Source organism: Clytia hemisphaerica, unplaced genomic scaffold, assembly GCF_902728285.1.
Source record: "Clytia hemisphaerica strain Z4C2 unplaced genomic scaffold, Clytia hemisphaerica genome assembly, whole genome shotgun sequence".
In the NCBI taxonomy this organism is placed as follows: Eukaryota; Metazoa; Cnidaria; class Hydrozoa; order Leptothecata; family Clytiidae; genus Clytia; species Clytia hemisphaerica.
In genome coordinates this window covers 767,641-786,502 of record NW_027103253.1, presented here as the reverse complement: position 1 = coordinate 786,502, position 18,862 = coordinate 767,641, and the positions used below count along the sequence as shown (strand labels likewise).

General features: G+C 34.9%; 1 protein-coding gene across 2 annotated transcripts in view; it reads left to right on the top strand.

The window, feature by feature from the left end:
- LOC136797974 (uncharacterized) overlaps positions 1-18,862 on the top strand; it is a 33,549-nt gene that overhangs the window by 7,604 nt on the left and 7,083 nt on the right. For both annotated transcript variants that reach the window (XM_067054562.1, XM_067054570.1), the window contains exons 3-8: positions 5,776-7,392; positions 7,832-8,290; positions 9,205-9,435; positions 9,788-10,625; positions 11,031-11,069; positions 11,829-11,905. In XM_067054562.1, coding sequence (XP_066910663.1) covers positions 5,776-7,392; positions 7,832-8,290; positions 9,205-9,435; positions 9,788-10,625; positions 11,031-11,069; positions 11,829-11,905 — 3,261 coding nt within the window. The remainder of the gene's footprint in view (positions 1-5,775; positions 7,393-7,831; positions 8,291-9,204; positions 9,436-9,787; positions 10,626-11,030; positions 11,070-11,828; positions 11,906-18,862) is intronic.

Here is an 18,862-nt window from a genome sequence, read left to right as displayed (position 1 = left end):
GAAAAATAAATATGCTCATATTTTGCGTCATCCCTTATTTACTTTGTATGAACTAAAAACCGAAAGGTATATCACTGTCTATCAAGAGTTATTGGTTTGAATCTTATAAAGTATATGCTTATAAGAAAATAAAGAAAAAATCAAACTGTGGAGCTAAGATATAAAGATATATGACGTAATCCAAAGAAAACCCGCGAAAATCGTCCGTGGTTATACGAGCGTGTAATTTGTAAATTAAATTTAGTGAGTTCGTCCACCGTATCAAGCACTTTTGTTTTCTAATTTTTTTTCCGAGGACACCGCCGCCGCCGCCGCCGCGAAAAGCTATCGTAATACTTTCGCTAAGCGAAATTAAAAATACACTTTTAAGTGTTTGAGAGAAGGTAGCCCTTTTTTTGTAAAAAGTCATTTTTGCCACCGGAGGAAGCCTAAAGCTTCTGAGGATGGCATTCGTAGCTTCACGCATAAGGAAGTTGGGCAAACATCTCATAATTTTGCGCGCGTTTTTCAGTATTTTAGTTCCGCTTAACGGTAGCATTCTTATCTTCGGTCTCTCTATTGTTTTATCATTATCAAAAAGACTTTACAGGAGTTATTTTGATCTGATTACTCAATGTGAAATGTCAGTTTGTCTTTTTCCTATCCCTTGAGAGTTAAATGAATCTAAGGAAATTCCCTTTTCTGGGAGAAATTCCCTTTTTATACCACAAGTAGTTATTAAGCGCTCTTCATAGGTTAAAAATATTACTCTATTGGAGGTATTCGAACAGTTATGATGCTAAACGTGTACATAAGTAAAATGACATATGAAGAGCAGTATCTTCAGATACATACGCTTTTTATAGGAAAAACCAGTAAGTCATATGATTCTGGCTGGGCTGCTCTTAAATTTATATGAGTTTTTAGCCTTAAATGTCAATATTAATTAAGAAGATATTCAAAATGAACCAACAATGGTGACATTTTATTTTTGTGACTATATATATTTCGATCTTACGATCATCCTCAGGTCTAAAATCAATAAAAACAAGAATTAAAAATCCGTTTAAAAAATAAATTTTTTTATCAACATATCTACAAACACTCCTTCCTCATCTAAAACAAATTGCAAATGAATAACCTAAGAAAACATTTTTTGCCCTAGAAAACCGTATCTGTTGAGACATAAAATGAAAAGTCTCAAGAGATGAATAAAACAATTATAAACAATTAAAATTTTAATGTGAACGCATGAGTTTTGTATTCGTCCCTAGTGTTTAATTTTGGTTTTAGTTGATTGATTAACAAAGCCTCAAGAGTCATTAGATATTCTTCTGAGATGGTGGATGATGCCAGTGGCGTATTTAGGAATTTTGCCAAGTAGGTCAAAATTTTGAAGCCAAGTGGTTCAAGTCTGGTTCTTGGAAAGGCGTTTATCATTTTTCGTTTAATCGCTATCCGAGTTATTCTATGCAAGATTCCACTTTTGTTCAGACGGACGTAGTTTGTATCGCCACTCGTACTATGTTACAAATTATGGGAATTTTTTTACTCAACGTATACCCCTGTCTCACGTTTTAACTACCTTTTTACGCTAATTAACCGCTTGTGGTAAAAAATAGATACTGATGTGGAGCAATGTTCGTTTCCCAAAAACAAGAAATATAGTTGAGTTATAGTTGAGTCCCGGGGGGGGGGTGGGTGGTAGGTGGGTACTTAGGCAAAAATGGGTGCTGGGTATGTGCGTGCCTTAAGGGTAGGGTTTTTCACCCTCTCAAAGTCTCTCTAAGGGTTACCAAAACAACAAAAGTCAAAATCAGTCTCTCTAAGGGTCGGTTTTTTCACAAACTCGGGTCAAAGAAAAGTGAAAAGTCAAAAAAGTGAGAACATTTTTCAAAAATTAGAGAAATTTTTCGAAAATTGGAGAAATTCTTTTAAAAATCGAATTTCTTTGGCCCATTATAGAAATTTTTTGTGAAAAAGTCTCTCTAAGGGTTGGGTTTTTCTACACTGAGTCTCTCTAAGGGTCACCTTTTCACCAAAATTCAGTCTCTCTAAGGGTAAGGGTCCAGAGGTCTGGCACGCACATACCCGACACCCATCAATCCTAGTACCCCCCGGGGAGTTGAGTTTATAGGCCTTTATATCCCTAAAATTATTTTTTATGTTTTGAATTGAATAGGAGGTAATTAAATGGTGTCAAATCATTCTAATATATTCATCTCCGCTCACAACAACAACCAAAAAGCAGGTAAAAAACAAAGTTTTAAAAGACTTTGAAAAATGCTTCATTTTTGTTAAAAAATAAACATTATTAGTTCAACTTAAAGCAGTGACAACTGGTGCTGATGCTTAATACCCTGACGATCAATTCTTAGCAATCGATCCATAAGAATTAAAGCTATAAAATCAGAGTTAAGACGTGAAAGTTACTTGGACTTTCACAAAATTTCAGATCAAATTCAAAAGTTAACTGGGTCGATTCAGCAAATTTCAGCTCTGGAAACTGAGCTTCTCTCAATAAAAACTGTGAAAGAGATAAGCTAGGAAATGTGAATTGAGTATTGTTTTTTAATAAACTCGACAGAGAAGCTGTACGTAGCCTCATAGCTATTACCCCGATTTTTTCAGAAATTTTGCTAGGTCGTTTTAGCCATTTCTAGCTATGTCTCTCGGCTTCATATTATCTCTAAATGAAAGGCGGCCAGATATATAAGCAGTCACTCAAGGTCATTACACGTGAATTTTTAGAGAAGTTGAGCTCGGTAATAATATGATCCCGATTTGCTAGGGCGAAAGAGGTCAAAAAGGGTGTTGCTAAGTCACTCAAGCGGGGCGATATGGGTCGGGCGGTATTAGATAGGTTTTCGGATTATCAAAATAAAAGTCTCTAAATAGCGAAAGGTTCACTCGCAAAACATTAGGGAGGTAATACTGCGGAGATAAATTTCAGTCTAGTTTAGTTAGTTTTAACTGCCGCACGCATAAAATTGATAAAGTTGATACAAGACATGGCATCTGAAGGGGACTGTGTATCACTAAGAGGAATAAGATTGCCTGTTTCACAATTTTTCATGTTTTTCAATTTCTCGGAACTATGTCACTTGACCTACTTGACCTACCCTAAATACGCCTCTGGATGCAATTATCTCGACATCGTCGATAGACAGTTCCCGTGCGCAAGCATTCATGTGAATCGAGACAGGTGCCCTTGGTGAACAATGTTCCTTTATTCGTGTGGTCAAATGTCGACAAGTAAAGCCAACATAGCACGACTGACATCGTGAACATTTAATTTTATAAACGATCCAACTCCTAAAGGATTTTTCGATCGGACACTTCAAAGATGGTAGCACTGTTTTTAATTTTCTGATTTTAAAAATTATCTTACACGGTGCCTTCAATCTATAGAGTGATTTCTGGAACTGTTCTGAAATCTTTCCTCTGTATTCAATGAAGAACTTTTTCTTTTCTTCCTGATCCTCAACCTCATTTTCCTCAGGTTCATTCGAGACACTATTGATTTTTGCTAAGGTAACTGTAATGACTGATTCAACAAATTTCTCTGGATACTGGTTCCGTTTTAAGATTTTTCTCGCACGATTGAGACTTTCATCGAGATTTTCAGATGTACTACAAGCTCTGTGAATTCTATATACCATCCCTATTAAAGTTGACCGTTTGTACTGTAATGGCGCAAGAGCATAAAAGTTCATAATTAAACCCGTATCAGTTGGCTTTGTGTACCAAGTAGAGACTAGCTTTTTACCTTTACGGATTATTCTCATGTCAAGAAAAGGTATAGAATTCTCGTTTTCTCTCTCTATCGTGAACTTTAGGTTATTGTTTAAACCATTCAAATTTGTTAAGGTTTCATCAATTTTAGATTTTGCAATATCGCGTAAGATAACGATTGTAGATCTTAGCGCCTTCACTGATTTTTGTTTCGAAGGTGCTCATCCAGCCATTTGCTAACATTGGAGCTGGAGGGCTTCCCATAGCGAGGCCGTCGGTTTGGCGGTAGAAGCCATCATCCGTCAACATTATTACGTCCTTACTACAGATCGTTAAAAGTTCAATAAAAGTTTGTTTATCTACTGGAGGTTTTGGGTAATCACCATCATACAATAGATCCGAACAAACTTGGATGGCGTCATCTACGGGCACGTTGGTGTATAACGAGACAACATCGAAACTCACAATCTCCGCATCCTCGTCTAACTCAATTTCATCCAAACTCTCGGATACTTCCTTCGTTGAAGTATTTATGTTACACTCAGAAACGACAGATAACCAATCAGTCACCTTTTTGGCGATTTTATTTTAATATTAATTAAAATGGAAACATGTACTTCTCAGTAACTTCTGAAATCTGAGGTTCAGATTCTTCTTAAATTGTTCTTAGGTTTTGGCCAAATTTCAGCCTCGTATTCTTATGAAATTGTTCTTATAAAAAACGTGTAAGACAAGGCACGGATGTCACTCTAAATAGACTGTAAATCACTCCCTTGACACATTTGTCAGCATTTGAAAGAATTTTGTCTCAGGTGAGAGGTCACTTTTAACAAAAATTACTGTAGGGCTAAGATCATTCCTTTTGAACGCAAATTCAACTCTATGTGTTCGTTTTGCTGCGGTGGCACCTTAATGAAAGTTATGGCTAGTATAAAGGATAGTAGATGGACTATAACCGCACAAAAAAATTGCCACTAGACTGACTAGAGGTGGAGCTGTTTCTGATCCCATGTCACCATGCTACTGTTTGGGAGCTAAAGTGGTGTATACATACTTTGTCGAAACTGGGTGTAGTTTTCTAAAATTTAAGAAAGTTTAGCGCCGCAGGCGATTTTTGGAAGTCACTTTATGAAGAAAACTGTTCGGAAAGATTTTAAAGTTACCGAAATATCGAAGTTTTACGAGTAAGTACCGAAATACCGAAGAATTTTTAGGCAATTTACCGTAACCGGTAACATTTCAAACCGGTGTCAAATGTTTTTTCTTAAACTAACGAAATAACGGACAGAAAAAAGGCCGATACTGTTTCACTGTAAACATTGAAATCCCCCTTACATATCTAAATGGGAATCTAAATATTTGAAGACTTCGGAATAGCAATATCAAAGCTTGAATTCTAACCCTTTTCATCTTCCCATTTTAGTTTTAAAACAAACCTTTGAGAATTCATACGTGCCTGGAAATTTATCAATTATGATTTTTATCTTTGATGGGAATGGGGAAAAGAGTTTAGTTTTGGGGAGCGGGAATGGAAAATTTCAAGCTATGGGATGACATTGTGACTACTTGTGGCTGTTATAATGAACCATAAAGAATGTCAAATTGAGATTGATTTCGTATTCACATTTCTTGCGGCATTAAGTCAGGATTTCATTCGAAAGCGGCGTTTTACATTTTCAACTTTTACCAGAAGAGAAAATAGTCTCATTCGATAAAATTCTGATATTTTAATACAGAGGTTGCATACCGTGTGTAAAATTGCCGTCCGAAATTTATCTCCGTCTGTGTTTTCGAGTTTTAGAAACTTGATTAGTATGTTTTATATAGAGATCTTTAAATTCAATTAAATTTCTATTGAAATTTGAATGGTTAGAGGCTAATGCAACTATTGGATTTCTAAACCATGTTAAGAAAATTGAAACAGGTTATCCCGAAGTTTGGGTAAATCTTGGATAGGAATTTTGTGCACGATTAGCATCCCCTATATCCAAATATATTCAGATGTCAGAGCTTCAACTGCATATCATCCTCATTCAAAATAAAATATTTATCTTTTTACAGATGGTGTATTTTCTCGATGTCAAATTGGAAAAGAAGGTCGAACACTTTTGTTTGCACATAACGATGGAATGGAGAACAATGTTCACCAATTTGAACTTGACAAAGGGGTCAAACCAACCGATAAATGCAAAGCGATTACCACAGGACCTTCAGTTGCAAAGTCTATTGAAAGTTTTTACGAAAGGGCAACAAAATATTACATTGACCATCGATCAGTTAAGACATTCCCACCAACGTATTATCTACAAAAGACTAGCACATCTCTCTTTATCGAGTTACTAAACGGGGTACTCTCGCAGCGCCATGGAAATCACCTCATCTTATCCGGGTATAACCCAGAAGATCACCTTAACCTCTTAGGTGTAGGTTCTCAACAGTTTGATAAAATAGTTGATCTCGTCAACAAAGATTACTACAAAAACTCTGTATTACTGGTTCACCCTGACAAAAGCTGTGTCTGCGTTTTCGTTGTAATTGATGATATATCGAAACTGACAGAAAGTCTTAAAGCTCTTAATAACATTTTAAAAACAATCTATTTCGCAAGTTTTGAATTGTTTTGCGCAGAATATCTGAGTATTACAGGAACACTTGTTTTCCCTGATAAAGAAATGAAAGATCTGGAACATTTGATGCACTTGAACATTCCAAAAGAAAGTGAAACATTGTTCATCACCAAACAAGAGCTCCAGGAAAATAACTCCGAACAATGGATCGATAATCTTTTCAAAACTATAAGATCTGATTTCAATACAATCCGTTCGAAAGACTTTCAATCGAATATTGATTTATTTCACACGTTGTGTGGCACATTAATGACTGTGATGGCGCAAACAACTCAATTTCTTCCACGCGTCTGTGAGAATGATACAGTCCAAGTTAAGACTATTCTTTTAAACGGAGAACAAATTGAGTGTATAACAAACCCTGCAAAGCATAAGTTAATCAAAGCTTGTTTTGGAAGTGGAAAAACAGTGCTTTTAATAGAAATGATCCGATCCATATTGAAAGAGAAAGACCCTAAAAACGTTATTATATTTCTCTCTTATGATCCGTTCAGTGCGCTGGACGGAAAAATAAGAGAGAGCTTCAAGTTAATATCCAGGGAAGAAAAGGTTCCCGATGACCATTGCCTCAACTTGAAGGCGATGTCACTTACCGATGCCCTTGCTGGTGCTGAGTTTCCAGTGTCTGACGTTTTCAACCTTTCATCGACCCCGAAAAGAAATATCGGAGATGTGCTGTTACATATTATGAATAAACACCCTGAGAAAAAGGTTCACTTTTTCGTTGACGAGATACCTTGTGAGATGTTCGTCTCTGAATACTCTAAAGAGCTTTCTCGACGTCTGAATGCAGACTTTAAGGACAATACAGTGGTTTTCAGCTTACAGAGCGTTGAAAAGAAAAGAGAGATCGTCCAAAGAGATCGAACTGAAAAATCGTCAGAGATAGACATTGAAAGCACCGGCATGACATTACTAAAGTTAACGAAGACTATGAGGATGTCAAGAACTCTTCATGATTTGAAGGAGATCCTTGAGAAAGAGATTGAAAGCACGTCGTATTCGATTCCACTGGAGATGAAGAAGAAAGAAGAAGAAGACAATGACAAAGGTGATTTATCCTTCATTTTCCTTTGAAATCATCATACCATAAATATAGAATATCTTGCTTTGAATTTTATGGCTTCGCAGACCTTTTCAGAGGAGAGCATTTTAAAAGATATTCACGAAATGGTGAAAGAAAGACCATTTTAGACGGTTTACTCTCGTCAAAGCAACCAACTAGGATAACTAGGGCTGCAAGCTGCAGTATGTGCAGAACAACCTTCTGATTTAGGGCAATTACAAACAAAAAAGGCTTTATGGATCTTATTGTAACAACCAAGAACGGCAACCAATAAATTTACTAAAAACGTCCCCCAATCGAGGAAGGTTATACACAAGGAAAACACTTATTTTTTATCTTTGTTTTCTACTCAATGGTCTGAATGCTATAAGATCATTTTACCATTTAAGTATTGAATTGTATGTATTTCAATTTAATTTCTTAGATATCGCAAAAGTGATTTTTGATTATGAAGCAGAGGAGTGTGATGAACTAAACATAAAGGTTGGTGATATCATTACTGGTATTCGAGAAAAATTCGATGGCTGGATGGAAGGTGAGGTAAATGGCAAACGTGGCCTTTTTCCTGTCGACTTTGTAGAAGTAGCACCAAAGGAACCAACGAACTTTCAATCAAGCGCAAACTCGGAAGGAGCGCCTTTCAATGTGAACAAAAATAAACCAAAGCAACTGAAAAAGAAAATAGTGCGTGTTCTATACGACTACAAACCGGTCTACGAAAATGTGCTTGCGTTGAGTGTCGGTGACTTTGTAGAAGTGGTCGAAGAAATTGATGATGGGTGGTGGAAGGGAAGGCAAGGTGATCAAGAAGGAATGTTCCCATCTAACTACGTCGAATTGGTTGTTGACCAATCGCAAGAATCTTTAGAAAGCCTAAATCAAGGTGAGAAAAAATTCTTTCTTTAAATCAATGATATAGGTTTGAAAATATTTTAAGAGAAAAACTAGCAATTCTACCGTAAACATAGTAAGTATTGGAAAGGGTCATGTAGGAAGTAGATCTTATCTTTAGAGAAGCCGGACGGTCACTTGAGTTCGTATACATGAATTCTTTTGCACTTGTGGAAGGTACGCCAAGGACAGCCTCCGCATTTCCAGTAAAAGTGTTTCTCTATGAAGGGATCTTTAAAGGGCGGAGCACGTGAAGATAAGGTCATCAAATTGTTAAAAAAAACCTTAGATTGGTAAAGAAAGTGTGAATACGTGAATGAGTAAACGTTTCTGCGTAAATAAGTAAAATGGGGCTCTGACCATAGTTAAAAACTACTCAGGTTCCTTAACACTTTTAAAAATAAAGGGTGCTTTTACACTAGCTGAATGGGAACTTTTTAGAAAAAGAGTATTAATCATTTTTCAAAATCAAAGTCCTTCGAGCAGCCATGACAGTTGTTCTTTGCGGAAAAAGCCTGTATATGGATTTTTTTGTGAAAGAATGGAAAGAAAATACTTCACTCTCCACCGTTTCATCTGATCTATATCGATAGTCTCTATAACCCTATAATAAATCCATGGAGTAATTAAGAATTCAATTACAAAAATGACATTATAAGACGTTGATAAAGTGATATCTTTTTTTTTAAATGTCCACAAAGATTTGAGCTATTTAAAATTTTTCGGAAAAATTCTCTAAATTGGTGTATTAAAAATTATGTCTGTTTTTTATGAAGAATTGAGATGAGCAATTTGCCAAAAACCACTATTTTCAAAACTCAAACAGAAAACGTAAAACATGCCAAAGTTTTGATTGAGTTGAAAAATTAATTGACCCAATATAAACTATTCAATCTTATTTCTTAGTTACGTTCGAAGTGGTTTCTGATTATACTGCAAATATGATGAGCGATGAATTGAACTTAAAAGTCGGCGATATTGTTTCTAATGTTGGCAAGGAAAATGATGGCTGGTTGGAAGGAGAAGTAAACGGAAAACGTGGTATGTTCCCTGGAAATGTGGTGACGGTAAAAGATTCAACACACATTCAATTGATTGATGACGAACCTCAAGAACCTTCAAAAAACCTAAATCCAGGTTCCAAATTAATTTATTTTAAAAATGGAAGTTAATGGAGGTTAATAATGATCCTTAAACGATCCTTAAGTATTTAGATTTTTTTTACCTAAGAATTTATTTGTAACAACGTGTATCTAACAAGGATAGGCTACACATGCAGGTCTATTTTCTAAAAAGGGATTCAAAACAAATATTAAATGAAGTTCACTTCAAAGAGGTTTTCAATGGGGACCTGCCACTAAAGTTCAATGTACTTTAATATCAAGCCTATCTCCCTCGCAACACAAGATTTTTCGATTAATGACGGTGTCAAGGAAAAAGCTGTGGTTTTTTGGTTTAGGCAACTTAATATCTCACCATTTCATTTTAGTTGGTTTTGAAGAACCGAAATCTTCGCATTTAAACTACCTCCATGATCCAGAGAAAATCTTAAAGACAACTGGCGATGATGGGTCATACGAAGTAGTGAAAAAACTCAATACGTCAGTGAAATTCGTTGATGCAGATTGTGGTCATGATTTTCCGAGCGAAATTTTACCAAGACTTTTTTACCTCGATGAAAATTTCACTTTTGATTCAGTCGATGCAATTACTACGCTTTCCATAATCATACGTCAATGTTTAGAGTCACGCAACGAAGAAGGCGTTGCTTTAATATGCAACAACATTCAAGAGGTCAGAATGACTGAAGCTGCCTTACTGAAGAGCAAGACCAGAAAACCAGTTGTATTCGCGCCATATTTAGACATCGACGTTCCTCTTCAAAAGTTAAAAATTGATCTTGTCAAAAACTTGGAAAATACCGATAATGTTTTAATCTCAGACTATCGAACTCTTCGTGGTTTAGAAGTTTCACATTCAATAATTATAGTTGATGAAGAAGATGTTATTGGGCCAAACCTTTTAGTGGAGATGATAACTCGCACCATTGCTGACTTGGATATGCTGGTACTTCCTAAAATGAATAAACAATCTCCACAAACAACAATACAAAACGCATTTCAAAAATTTGACAATCAAAAACTAATCCACAAGACGATAGTAAAAGTAACAAAAGTTGACGAAGCTACGACATCTGTTGAACTGCAAGGAAATGGCGGTGAAATCGAGCATCTTGAAACTTTAGCACTTACTGATGAAGATCGCAAGCGGTTTGAAGAGATTAAAAAACTCACGCAGGATAATGAACAACTACAGGAGAGCATCAGGTAAGTATAAGCTTTTAGGTACTGTTTTATTAATACCAACCGTATCACACATTTTGAACGGAACGGTTTTAACCCCTTTTTTACCAGGGTTTACGCCACTTTGGCATCATTTACGCCAAGAAATCTCTACATAAAACTTTCCGACTTTTTGCAAAATCTTATGATGCACAAGTCTACCAAATCTTAAATCAAAATATCCGACAGGTCAAGTTGTAAGCTTTCATTGTTAACATATGTCATAAAACCTGGCTAAAATCCTGTAACTGTAAATACTCATAACTTTTAATCCAAATTACTTCAGACTTTCAACATATTATATTCAAATATAACACTATGTTATCATTACCCTATAACACTATGTTACCATTCTTACATTGTTCATTTTATCCAATTCTTTTTATTAAGGAAACTCATTTCTAACGGGAGTCAAAGCTCACTGACAGTGTAAGTACACTTCGAATTTCTGAATTTGGGAGGATTGAAGATCGTTTAAAGAGTCCCCAGCGGTTTTTATGAAAACATGATTGGTGTTTTTAAAGTTCGTGATTTCCTTGGTGATTTAAGATTTTTAAGTGGGTGATTGCGTGATCGGGGCAACTAACGTGATCAACGTGATCGTGATAGAATGGAAATTTAAATCGTGATAACGTGATTTGGATTTTTTTTGTGTGATTGCGTGATTTGAAAGGTGACCGGGGGAGGCCTCCATATAATAACTTTTTATACAATAATTTCATGTATGAAATATTTGTATATCTGAAAACGAAAAAGGTTTTACATTTTTTTAAGAGTTGTAATACTTTGAAGTATTTCTTCAACAGTATTCTTATATATAAACCGATTCCGTGTGACGTCGTTTTCACTCACGAAATATGTACAGGATGATTTGATAACACCTTGCTTAGCTCCAAGGCTTTTAGTGTTCCCATTTGGACCTACACATTTTTTTGTCTGTTTTTATTGCTTGGGTGAAAATTATGTCAGTTAGGAACAGGCAGCTTGCTTGAGATTTGTTTGAAGATAGTGCCTAACTGGATTTCGAATCAGTCTATAGTGATCTTATAAAAAACATATAAGTCTAATTAGAGTGTAAGCATCTAAAATTTTATTCCAAATCTCATCGATTCAATGTGAATTTTTATGAGTTGATTTCTCAGTAAATATTTCAATTAATACTTATGTAAATACTTGTTTTCGAAACAGCAACAAATGGGACGGCAAAACCATGAAAAGTGTGACCTTAAATGATGATGATGGTGGAACTACCCTCGATTTTGATGGTAAGTTCCACGCTTGAGGCACTGATACCTTTAATCCTTTCTACAGTTTCCCCGATCACAGGTTAGGCTCGGTGTATAATCTTTGATTGCGAAAACATAAAATAGAGTTTGTTTATTTTCAGTAATATCAAGTCTCTGGAGAATTATTTTTCCTTCGTATATTGGTATATATTGTTTATTTGTAATCACATTTTTAAAACTAAATAGATGAAAAACTATAAGCAATTAATGCCAAGACTTCTGCTGAGGTTCGAAAATTAAACCCTACGCGGGACTTATAAAAGGAGCCCTTCTAGGGATTAAAGGAAGGCTTTGAGTAAAAGTTAAATTTTGCCACCTGCTGACACCCGTCTTACGCCCTTTGAACGTAAAAAGCCCCGCCTCGAGCATTCAGAGACACACTGTTGTTATGCTTTTCATTCCCATTTCTCGATTTTGTAATTGATTCGAAGCAGTTGTATTTTCATTTTATCTTTACTGTCTTAAAGGGACCCTGAATCGGATCTGGGACTCAGATTTGACACTGTGTGGGACAATTAACGGTGAAAAAAAGACTCTGAATGGGACTCAAAGAGTTAGAAACGGTATGCTGGCCAACAGAGCGTCCCTGAAAATTCTTTTACCCACCCCCACCCCCATCTAAGACTATACCTTGACGAGGGCTTTCGTTTATAAGACTTCCCGAATTGGACCTTATAGTACTCAGAAAAGCAACCTTTACAGTGTATTTTCTTGAAGTTTTTAATATATCTTAAGGGAAAAAACCTTCAGTCTTTCCAAAGTTTTGCTCAAACTTTGAAAACATGAAAACATCCCCTTCTTACAGACCCATATCGACACTTAGAGAGTAATAAAATTGGCGCATTTTTGAGACTCTTAGGGAGACTTTTCCCAAAATGAGCCAGACCCCATTACTCGAACAATTCCAGAATCAAGCTAATCGAACTTACTCAAACAAGTGAAGTTCGAGTAATTCCTTTACTTGAACTTTTTGGAAATTTTCAAACATTTTTGAATAGTTTGAGAAGTTCGATTAGTTGGAGAAGTTCGATTGAGGATAAGTCCGAGAAGTTTGATCGAAGAAAACTGATTGAAAGGCTGCCCGTGAATCACAGAATTGAATAGGTATTAAACCTGGAGGTATACGCCGTCTGACTTTCGACCATCGGACCCTTTGCCCAACTAAATGGACTAAAACCGAGAAACGATAGGACGATTCTGTGGATTTTGCAAGCCTTACCGAATTTTTGACCCTTGCAGAGGTTTTTTAATGGTTTCTGCATCCATGTGTCACAGCTTCACTGAAAAATTTGGCAAATATTTTGTACCCGGGGGAAAAATACTCTAGAATTGCAGACCCACTGAGAAATTTTGATTTCATCGTCATTCGAAGTTCATTGTTTAGAAATTGCACTCCAAAATCAGCCCACTGGATTTTTTAAACTTGGGACAATAGAACTTTTATCCCCATTCAATCGAAATTTTTATCCCCGCTGTAAGAAAAAGTTTCACTGGGGCTGTGAGACAGGGGTGTGTTTTTGTACCCCTTTGAGAGGATTTCGAGGGTGTGAAAAAGGAACCCTTGCCTAAGTATCTCCCTGCCCCCCAAATTTCAAATATATTTTAACTATTCAACTTTGCCATTTGAAATCTACAATCAGTGCCATAATATATTGGCACTTTGGCTAATTACCATTTTTCGAAGATTGAAGTTCGAGCAATGTCAATTTTTAGGCCTTCAACTTGATTTCATCGATTATTTCGATCTGGGAGGGATTTATTGGTTTCTAGGCTATATTTCAAGCCCTACTAGACCATTTTTGAACTTTTGGATCGTCAGAAGTCTTAAGTCTAGCGTTAAAACTCAGAGTTACAACTCTACCCTTCGAACCTACTTTAGAGCACATACAAATCGATTGTGGATTCAAAACACCCCGGTGAATTTCCCTTTTGTGCCAAGTTCAAAATTAAATTTCAATAAATAAAAAAAAAAACGCCACACCTTGAGTGCAGAATTTTATCACATATTTGCGTAGCTCGAAATTGCATAACTGTGTAAAATAACTAAGTATCTGTACTTTGAATTGGCTCCTATAGAATAAATTAAAGTAAGTGATGGATTGTTTTTTTGGTAATCCCCTACTATAATATAATAAAAAAGAGAAAAAAAAGGTCAAGTTTGGTTACTTTCATCAATTTTTTGAAAGTTTATTGGCCTTTTTCATCAAAAATGGGCCGAAAAACTCATATATCCTTACACAAAAAATCTCAAAAATTACAAAAGCTTTAACCATAAAATTATCCATGTTGTTTACATATGTCCTGGTCTTTGTTCTCAGTTTTTAACTTTGAAATCAAAAGTGAGCTTGAGCTATGGCCAAAAAACCTAATTTTTCAAAATTCGAGGGGGTCAGGCTACCTTGAAAACATCATAGCAAATTTTCCTACAGTCAAATACTCTTCAAAAAACTCAGCACATGCTTGCATATGTAATGAACAATCCCTGAAAATTTCAAGTCAATAGCTTGAATGCTCCAGGGTCTATCTAATGTAGAGTTTCTAAAAAATGGATAAAATCACGTTTAAAGTCTTTTGTTTGCATTTTGGCTGAAAAAAGGACAAAATATGCTCAATATTTCAATTGTTTTGCCTTGTTCCAAAAGTCAACATATCAGCAGTCATGAAAAGTCATTTAAAGTCACTTTGATCACAAACGGCGAGTTTAGTCAAATTTCCCTTAATTTCGATGCGACAAATAACTGCTTGTGATGAACAGGGAAATCCTCTAATGACCAAAAAAATTACCCAAAAGTAAAGCTCAATCAATCTATGGGTAGTCGTTAAACGTCAACTTTGAAATCAGCATTTTTGGTAGGGAACCACCCTAAAAAACTCTTTAAAAAACCCTTTTTACGACATGCCAGGAAAAAGACACAATCAATGAAACCATAATAAAAGAAATGTCAATTTCATCCTCAAGGGGACGATTATATTTGTTTTTTTCTTCTCCTGCTATAAAATGAAAGTTTCGTGCGTTTGATTCATTTATATCTTCTTATACGTGATGGTGGTGAGATGACTGGTTTTTGTGGAAAAGTGAATGAATTAATGAATGAATGAACTTGATCGGAAAAATTTCTAGATCCTTTAACCTATTAAATTTTCTGAACATTTAGTGTTGTATAAATTTAGTGAAAGGGTGGTGCAAAATTAAATTGAAAATTTATTCAAGCTAAGATTTCTTAAATATAAAACTATAGTCGAGCTTTATCCTCTCAGATTTGAGAAACACATATTAGCGCTTCTTTTTTCTATCGCAATTTCCTGATTCTTTTTTAAAGTAAGGCAATTTTTGTTTTTCGCAGATTGCATCTCAAATAGTTGCCCCCGCAGGAGCGTAGCGACGAGGAGGCACTCATAGTTTCACGCATAGATATTGGACTGGAATCTTAAAACTTTGCGAATTGTTTTGTTGTTGTTGTTGTTGTTGTTGTCGCGTAAGCATATCCGTAGTTAGTGTCTTCCGTAAATGTTCGTTTTTTTTCCGGGACGGTAGTATACATATTTTCATATTACGTTATATGGTATTATCATTATTACATATTACAATTTTAGTTTTGATTTAGCTTTGAAAAGCTGAAGCGAGTGTTATAAATGCAAATCAAAACAGTGTATGATATAACACGAATTACAATATTACTTATGCAAATCAAAACAAACAAAATGGCAGACTGGTTATGATGATGACGAGCTGATTCATTGAAAAAGAAATAGAAAAAGTGTTTTGTATGTCAAATTTTGTTTCTTGTCTTTGAAACTGAATACTAACTACTGTAATTTAGTCAGAAGTTCACTTCAGCAATGATTTCAATTCTTTTTCCAGAATCTTTAAAGAAATTTGCTTAAGTTTTCAAATGTACATTTGTGATTTGATATTTTTGTTCAAACTCTAATTTATTTTTGTCTGTCATTTTATTGATAACTACCTTTGTTTATAGGGATTCTTGAGCTTTAAATACCATCATATGGTCGTAACTCGAGAAAGTCCTTCTTAACTTAGTAAAACAACCGGCAAAGTACAAAAAAGATGAATGTACGCATATGTAAAGTTGAATCCAAACTTGGTTGACTTTTTCTTTTGGTCTTCAAAATAATTTACCTCACCTGTAGAGTGTTTTTACGTCTTTTCAGTGTGGTAAATCTTTTTCAAAATCTGAAAAAGTTTTGTTTACTCGTTAAACTTTACATGCGCACGTTAAGCTTTTTCATGCAGTTGTGATAGCCTAAATAACTTACGCTCCAGTGGTGAAATAGCTCCAAATTCTGGCTTTCTAAGTTAGGAGAGGCCTTCTTGAAGGCATTTAACGGTGGTTAGACTAGGTACACAGACAGTCATACAGAAACACCATAAAGGGAAAGTATATCGCTAGCTATACACTGCATGAAATATAAGTCTTTCCAGTTTCTTGTCTTTAAAAACTTAATATTTTCGAACGTACAATTGCGGAAACATCGAATTTTCCTTACAGTTTTAAGAAAAGATTATTTTTCTTTAAGTTCTTGAAAAAAGATTATCTTTAATTATTTCTTGCTTCGAAAAGATGGGTAATTCCTTTTGTCGTTTTTCATTAAAAAGTAAATATTGCATGTTTCTAGATTGACTATCTTTTCTTCGTTTGTATTTTAAGAAAATATGAAGTTTTCTTCTTGAAATTTAAACGAAAAGATTTTCATGAAAATATCAAACTTTCATGCCGAATTTATCGAAAATACATTCATCAAGTACAAAAAATAAAAGGTAATACTTTCGTATTTAAAGAACATTATAATTTCTACGTCGGGATAAAAGTAAGGAGCAGCTTTTCTTGCTCAGCTGATTTGGCAAAAGTAATATAAATATTTAAATTTTTTTGGAGCAAGATGATAATGTCTTTTTTAGGAGTGATTTCTTGATTGACAAGATTTTTTTTTAGTTAAAAAATCGCATAATGTCCAATAAAACACCCCTGTGTCTGTTAGCGTGACAGAAAAAAGAAGAGGTGTCCTCTGTTGACCAAACTAGGTGCCGCTTTGCTTTTTCGCATCTTAGAATTAGCAGTTTTTAGGCGAAAAGAGAAAAAATGTCCTACACTTTTTACTTTGAAAAATCCAAACTTCAAGTATTTCCTCCCTAGTTTGTCCCATATTTGATTAACCCATCACGGTACTGCCGATATCACAGACCACTACAAAATTTGGCTGAAATTTTGTCACCGCTGAAAAAATGCCCTGTAAAAACTATCATCCCCACAGTAGGAGAAGCTGCGCCAGGGCTGTAATAGAACCCCAACCCACTGGAAAATTTGGCAAAAACTTCATCCCCTGATTGAAAATACCCTATTATTTCAGCCCCACAGGGAAATCGACTTTGAATTCATCCCCATTGAAAAATTATATTTAAGAAACTGCATTCGAAACCATCCCACTGAGTTTTTGAACTCAAAAAGTATAAAAATTCTATCTCCATTGGGATTTCGAAGGAATTTTTTATCCAACTGCGGGTCTTGACACAGGGGTGTCTCAATGGAGTTGAGTAAATAGTTGTGTATGAAGATTCCCTCTTCAATTGCTTATTGATTTTAATGCATTTTATACGCATTAAAATAAAATTATTAACTCATTGATTCATTATAAAGATTTTAGGTGAGGGTATTGCCAAAAGTTCACCTGAATTTATTCTTGGGAATTTATAATCTTTACAAAAAACCGGTAAAATCTATACATAAAAACGTTTGCTCGTGTTAGTTTAAAACATTTTCTATACATTTTTTCAATCTACTAACAAAGCTCTACAAATCCTCCCATTTCTGGCTTTGAACAATGTGCTTCAGCACCTTTACCAGATTATCTACAACGAGACTAATTGGAGATGTTTAGAAACGATTTTTGTTTAAGGGCTGGAAACTGGACGTGCTCAAATCAATCTTCTTCAAATACATATTATATGAATTTCATTTCATTCCATTTTGAGATTATTTTCAAAATGTTCAAAGTTTTATTTTTCGAATGTCTAGCAACAATGGCTAGCCATTATGCCTACAAAGATATTTTATTTAATTCTCTAAATCTCGATTTACTTCATTATAGTTGAAAAATGTAATGCACGGCAAATTTTACTCCCTACATATTTGAATCAAGTGCAAAGGCGTTTTGTAGAAGGAATGAAGAACAATTTAATTGAGATTTTCATAAAATGAAAATAGTATAATGCTTTGGCAGCTACCTTTGTTTCGTTTGAGTATTTTGAATTTATAGCGATTCACTGTTTTGGGCCTCTCAGCGTTTGCGACGCTGCGCTTATGGCTAGCAGGCTGCAATTAAGTCTGTATTTTACATTATAGATGGCATAAAATTATTGGGAATTCGCAAATCAGCCGTAAATAATTTTCATAGTCAGTAAGTGTGACGAGATTTACATACAGAACGAATCAGGAATGTATAAAAAAAGAAATCGCTTTGATATTTCATGAATACACGTTTTTTTATAACAATATCCAAAAATTTTGAAGCCTTTGGATATTCTTAACTTTTTGAGTTTTAAGCCAAAAATGTTCTTAACATGTTCTTATTTTCCCCCATTTTATGAGTATTTATGTCCATGAGTCCCCAAAGCCTTAAAATGTTCTCAACTTGTTCTTAACATTTTGGCCATTTAAGCCTTATGCTCTTATATAGTTTGTTCTTATAAAAAACATGTAGTATTAAGTTTTTGCGTTAACTAACCCTCGTAAGCCTGGGGCAATGGTGTGTATGAAGAGCTCATAAAACAGTTCAATTAATTAAACTTGTTAAAATTAAACTCGAATGCTTTAACTTGATGGAAGAAAATAACGATTCGTAATTTCTCTTTTTTGGCGATATTTCAAAGGCTGAAAAATTAATTTCGGCGGTTTCATCAAGAACAATTACAATTAACTG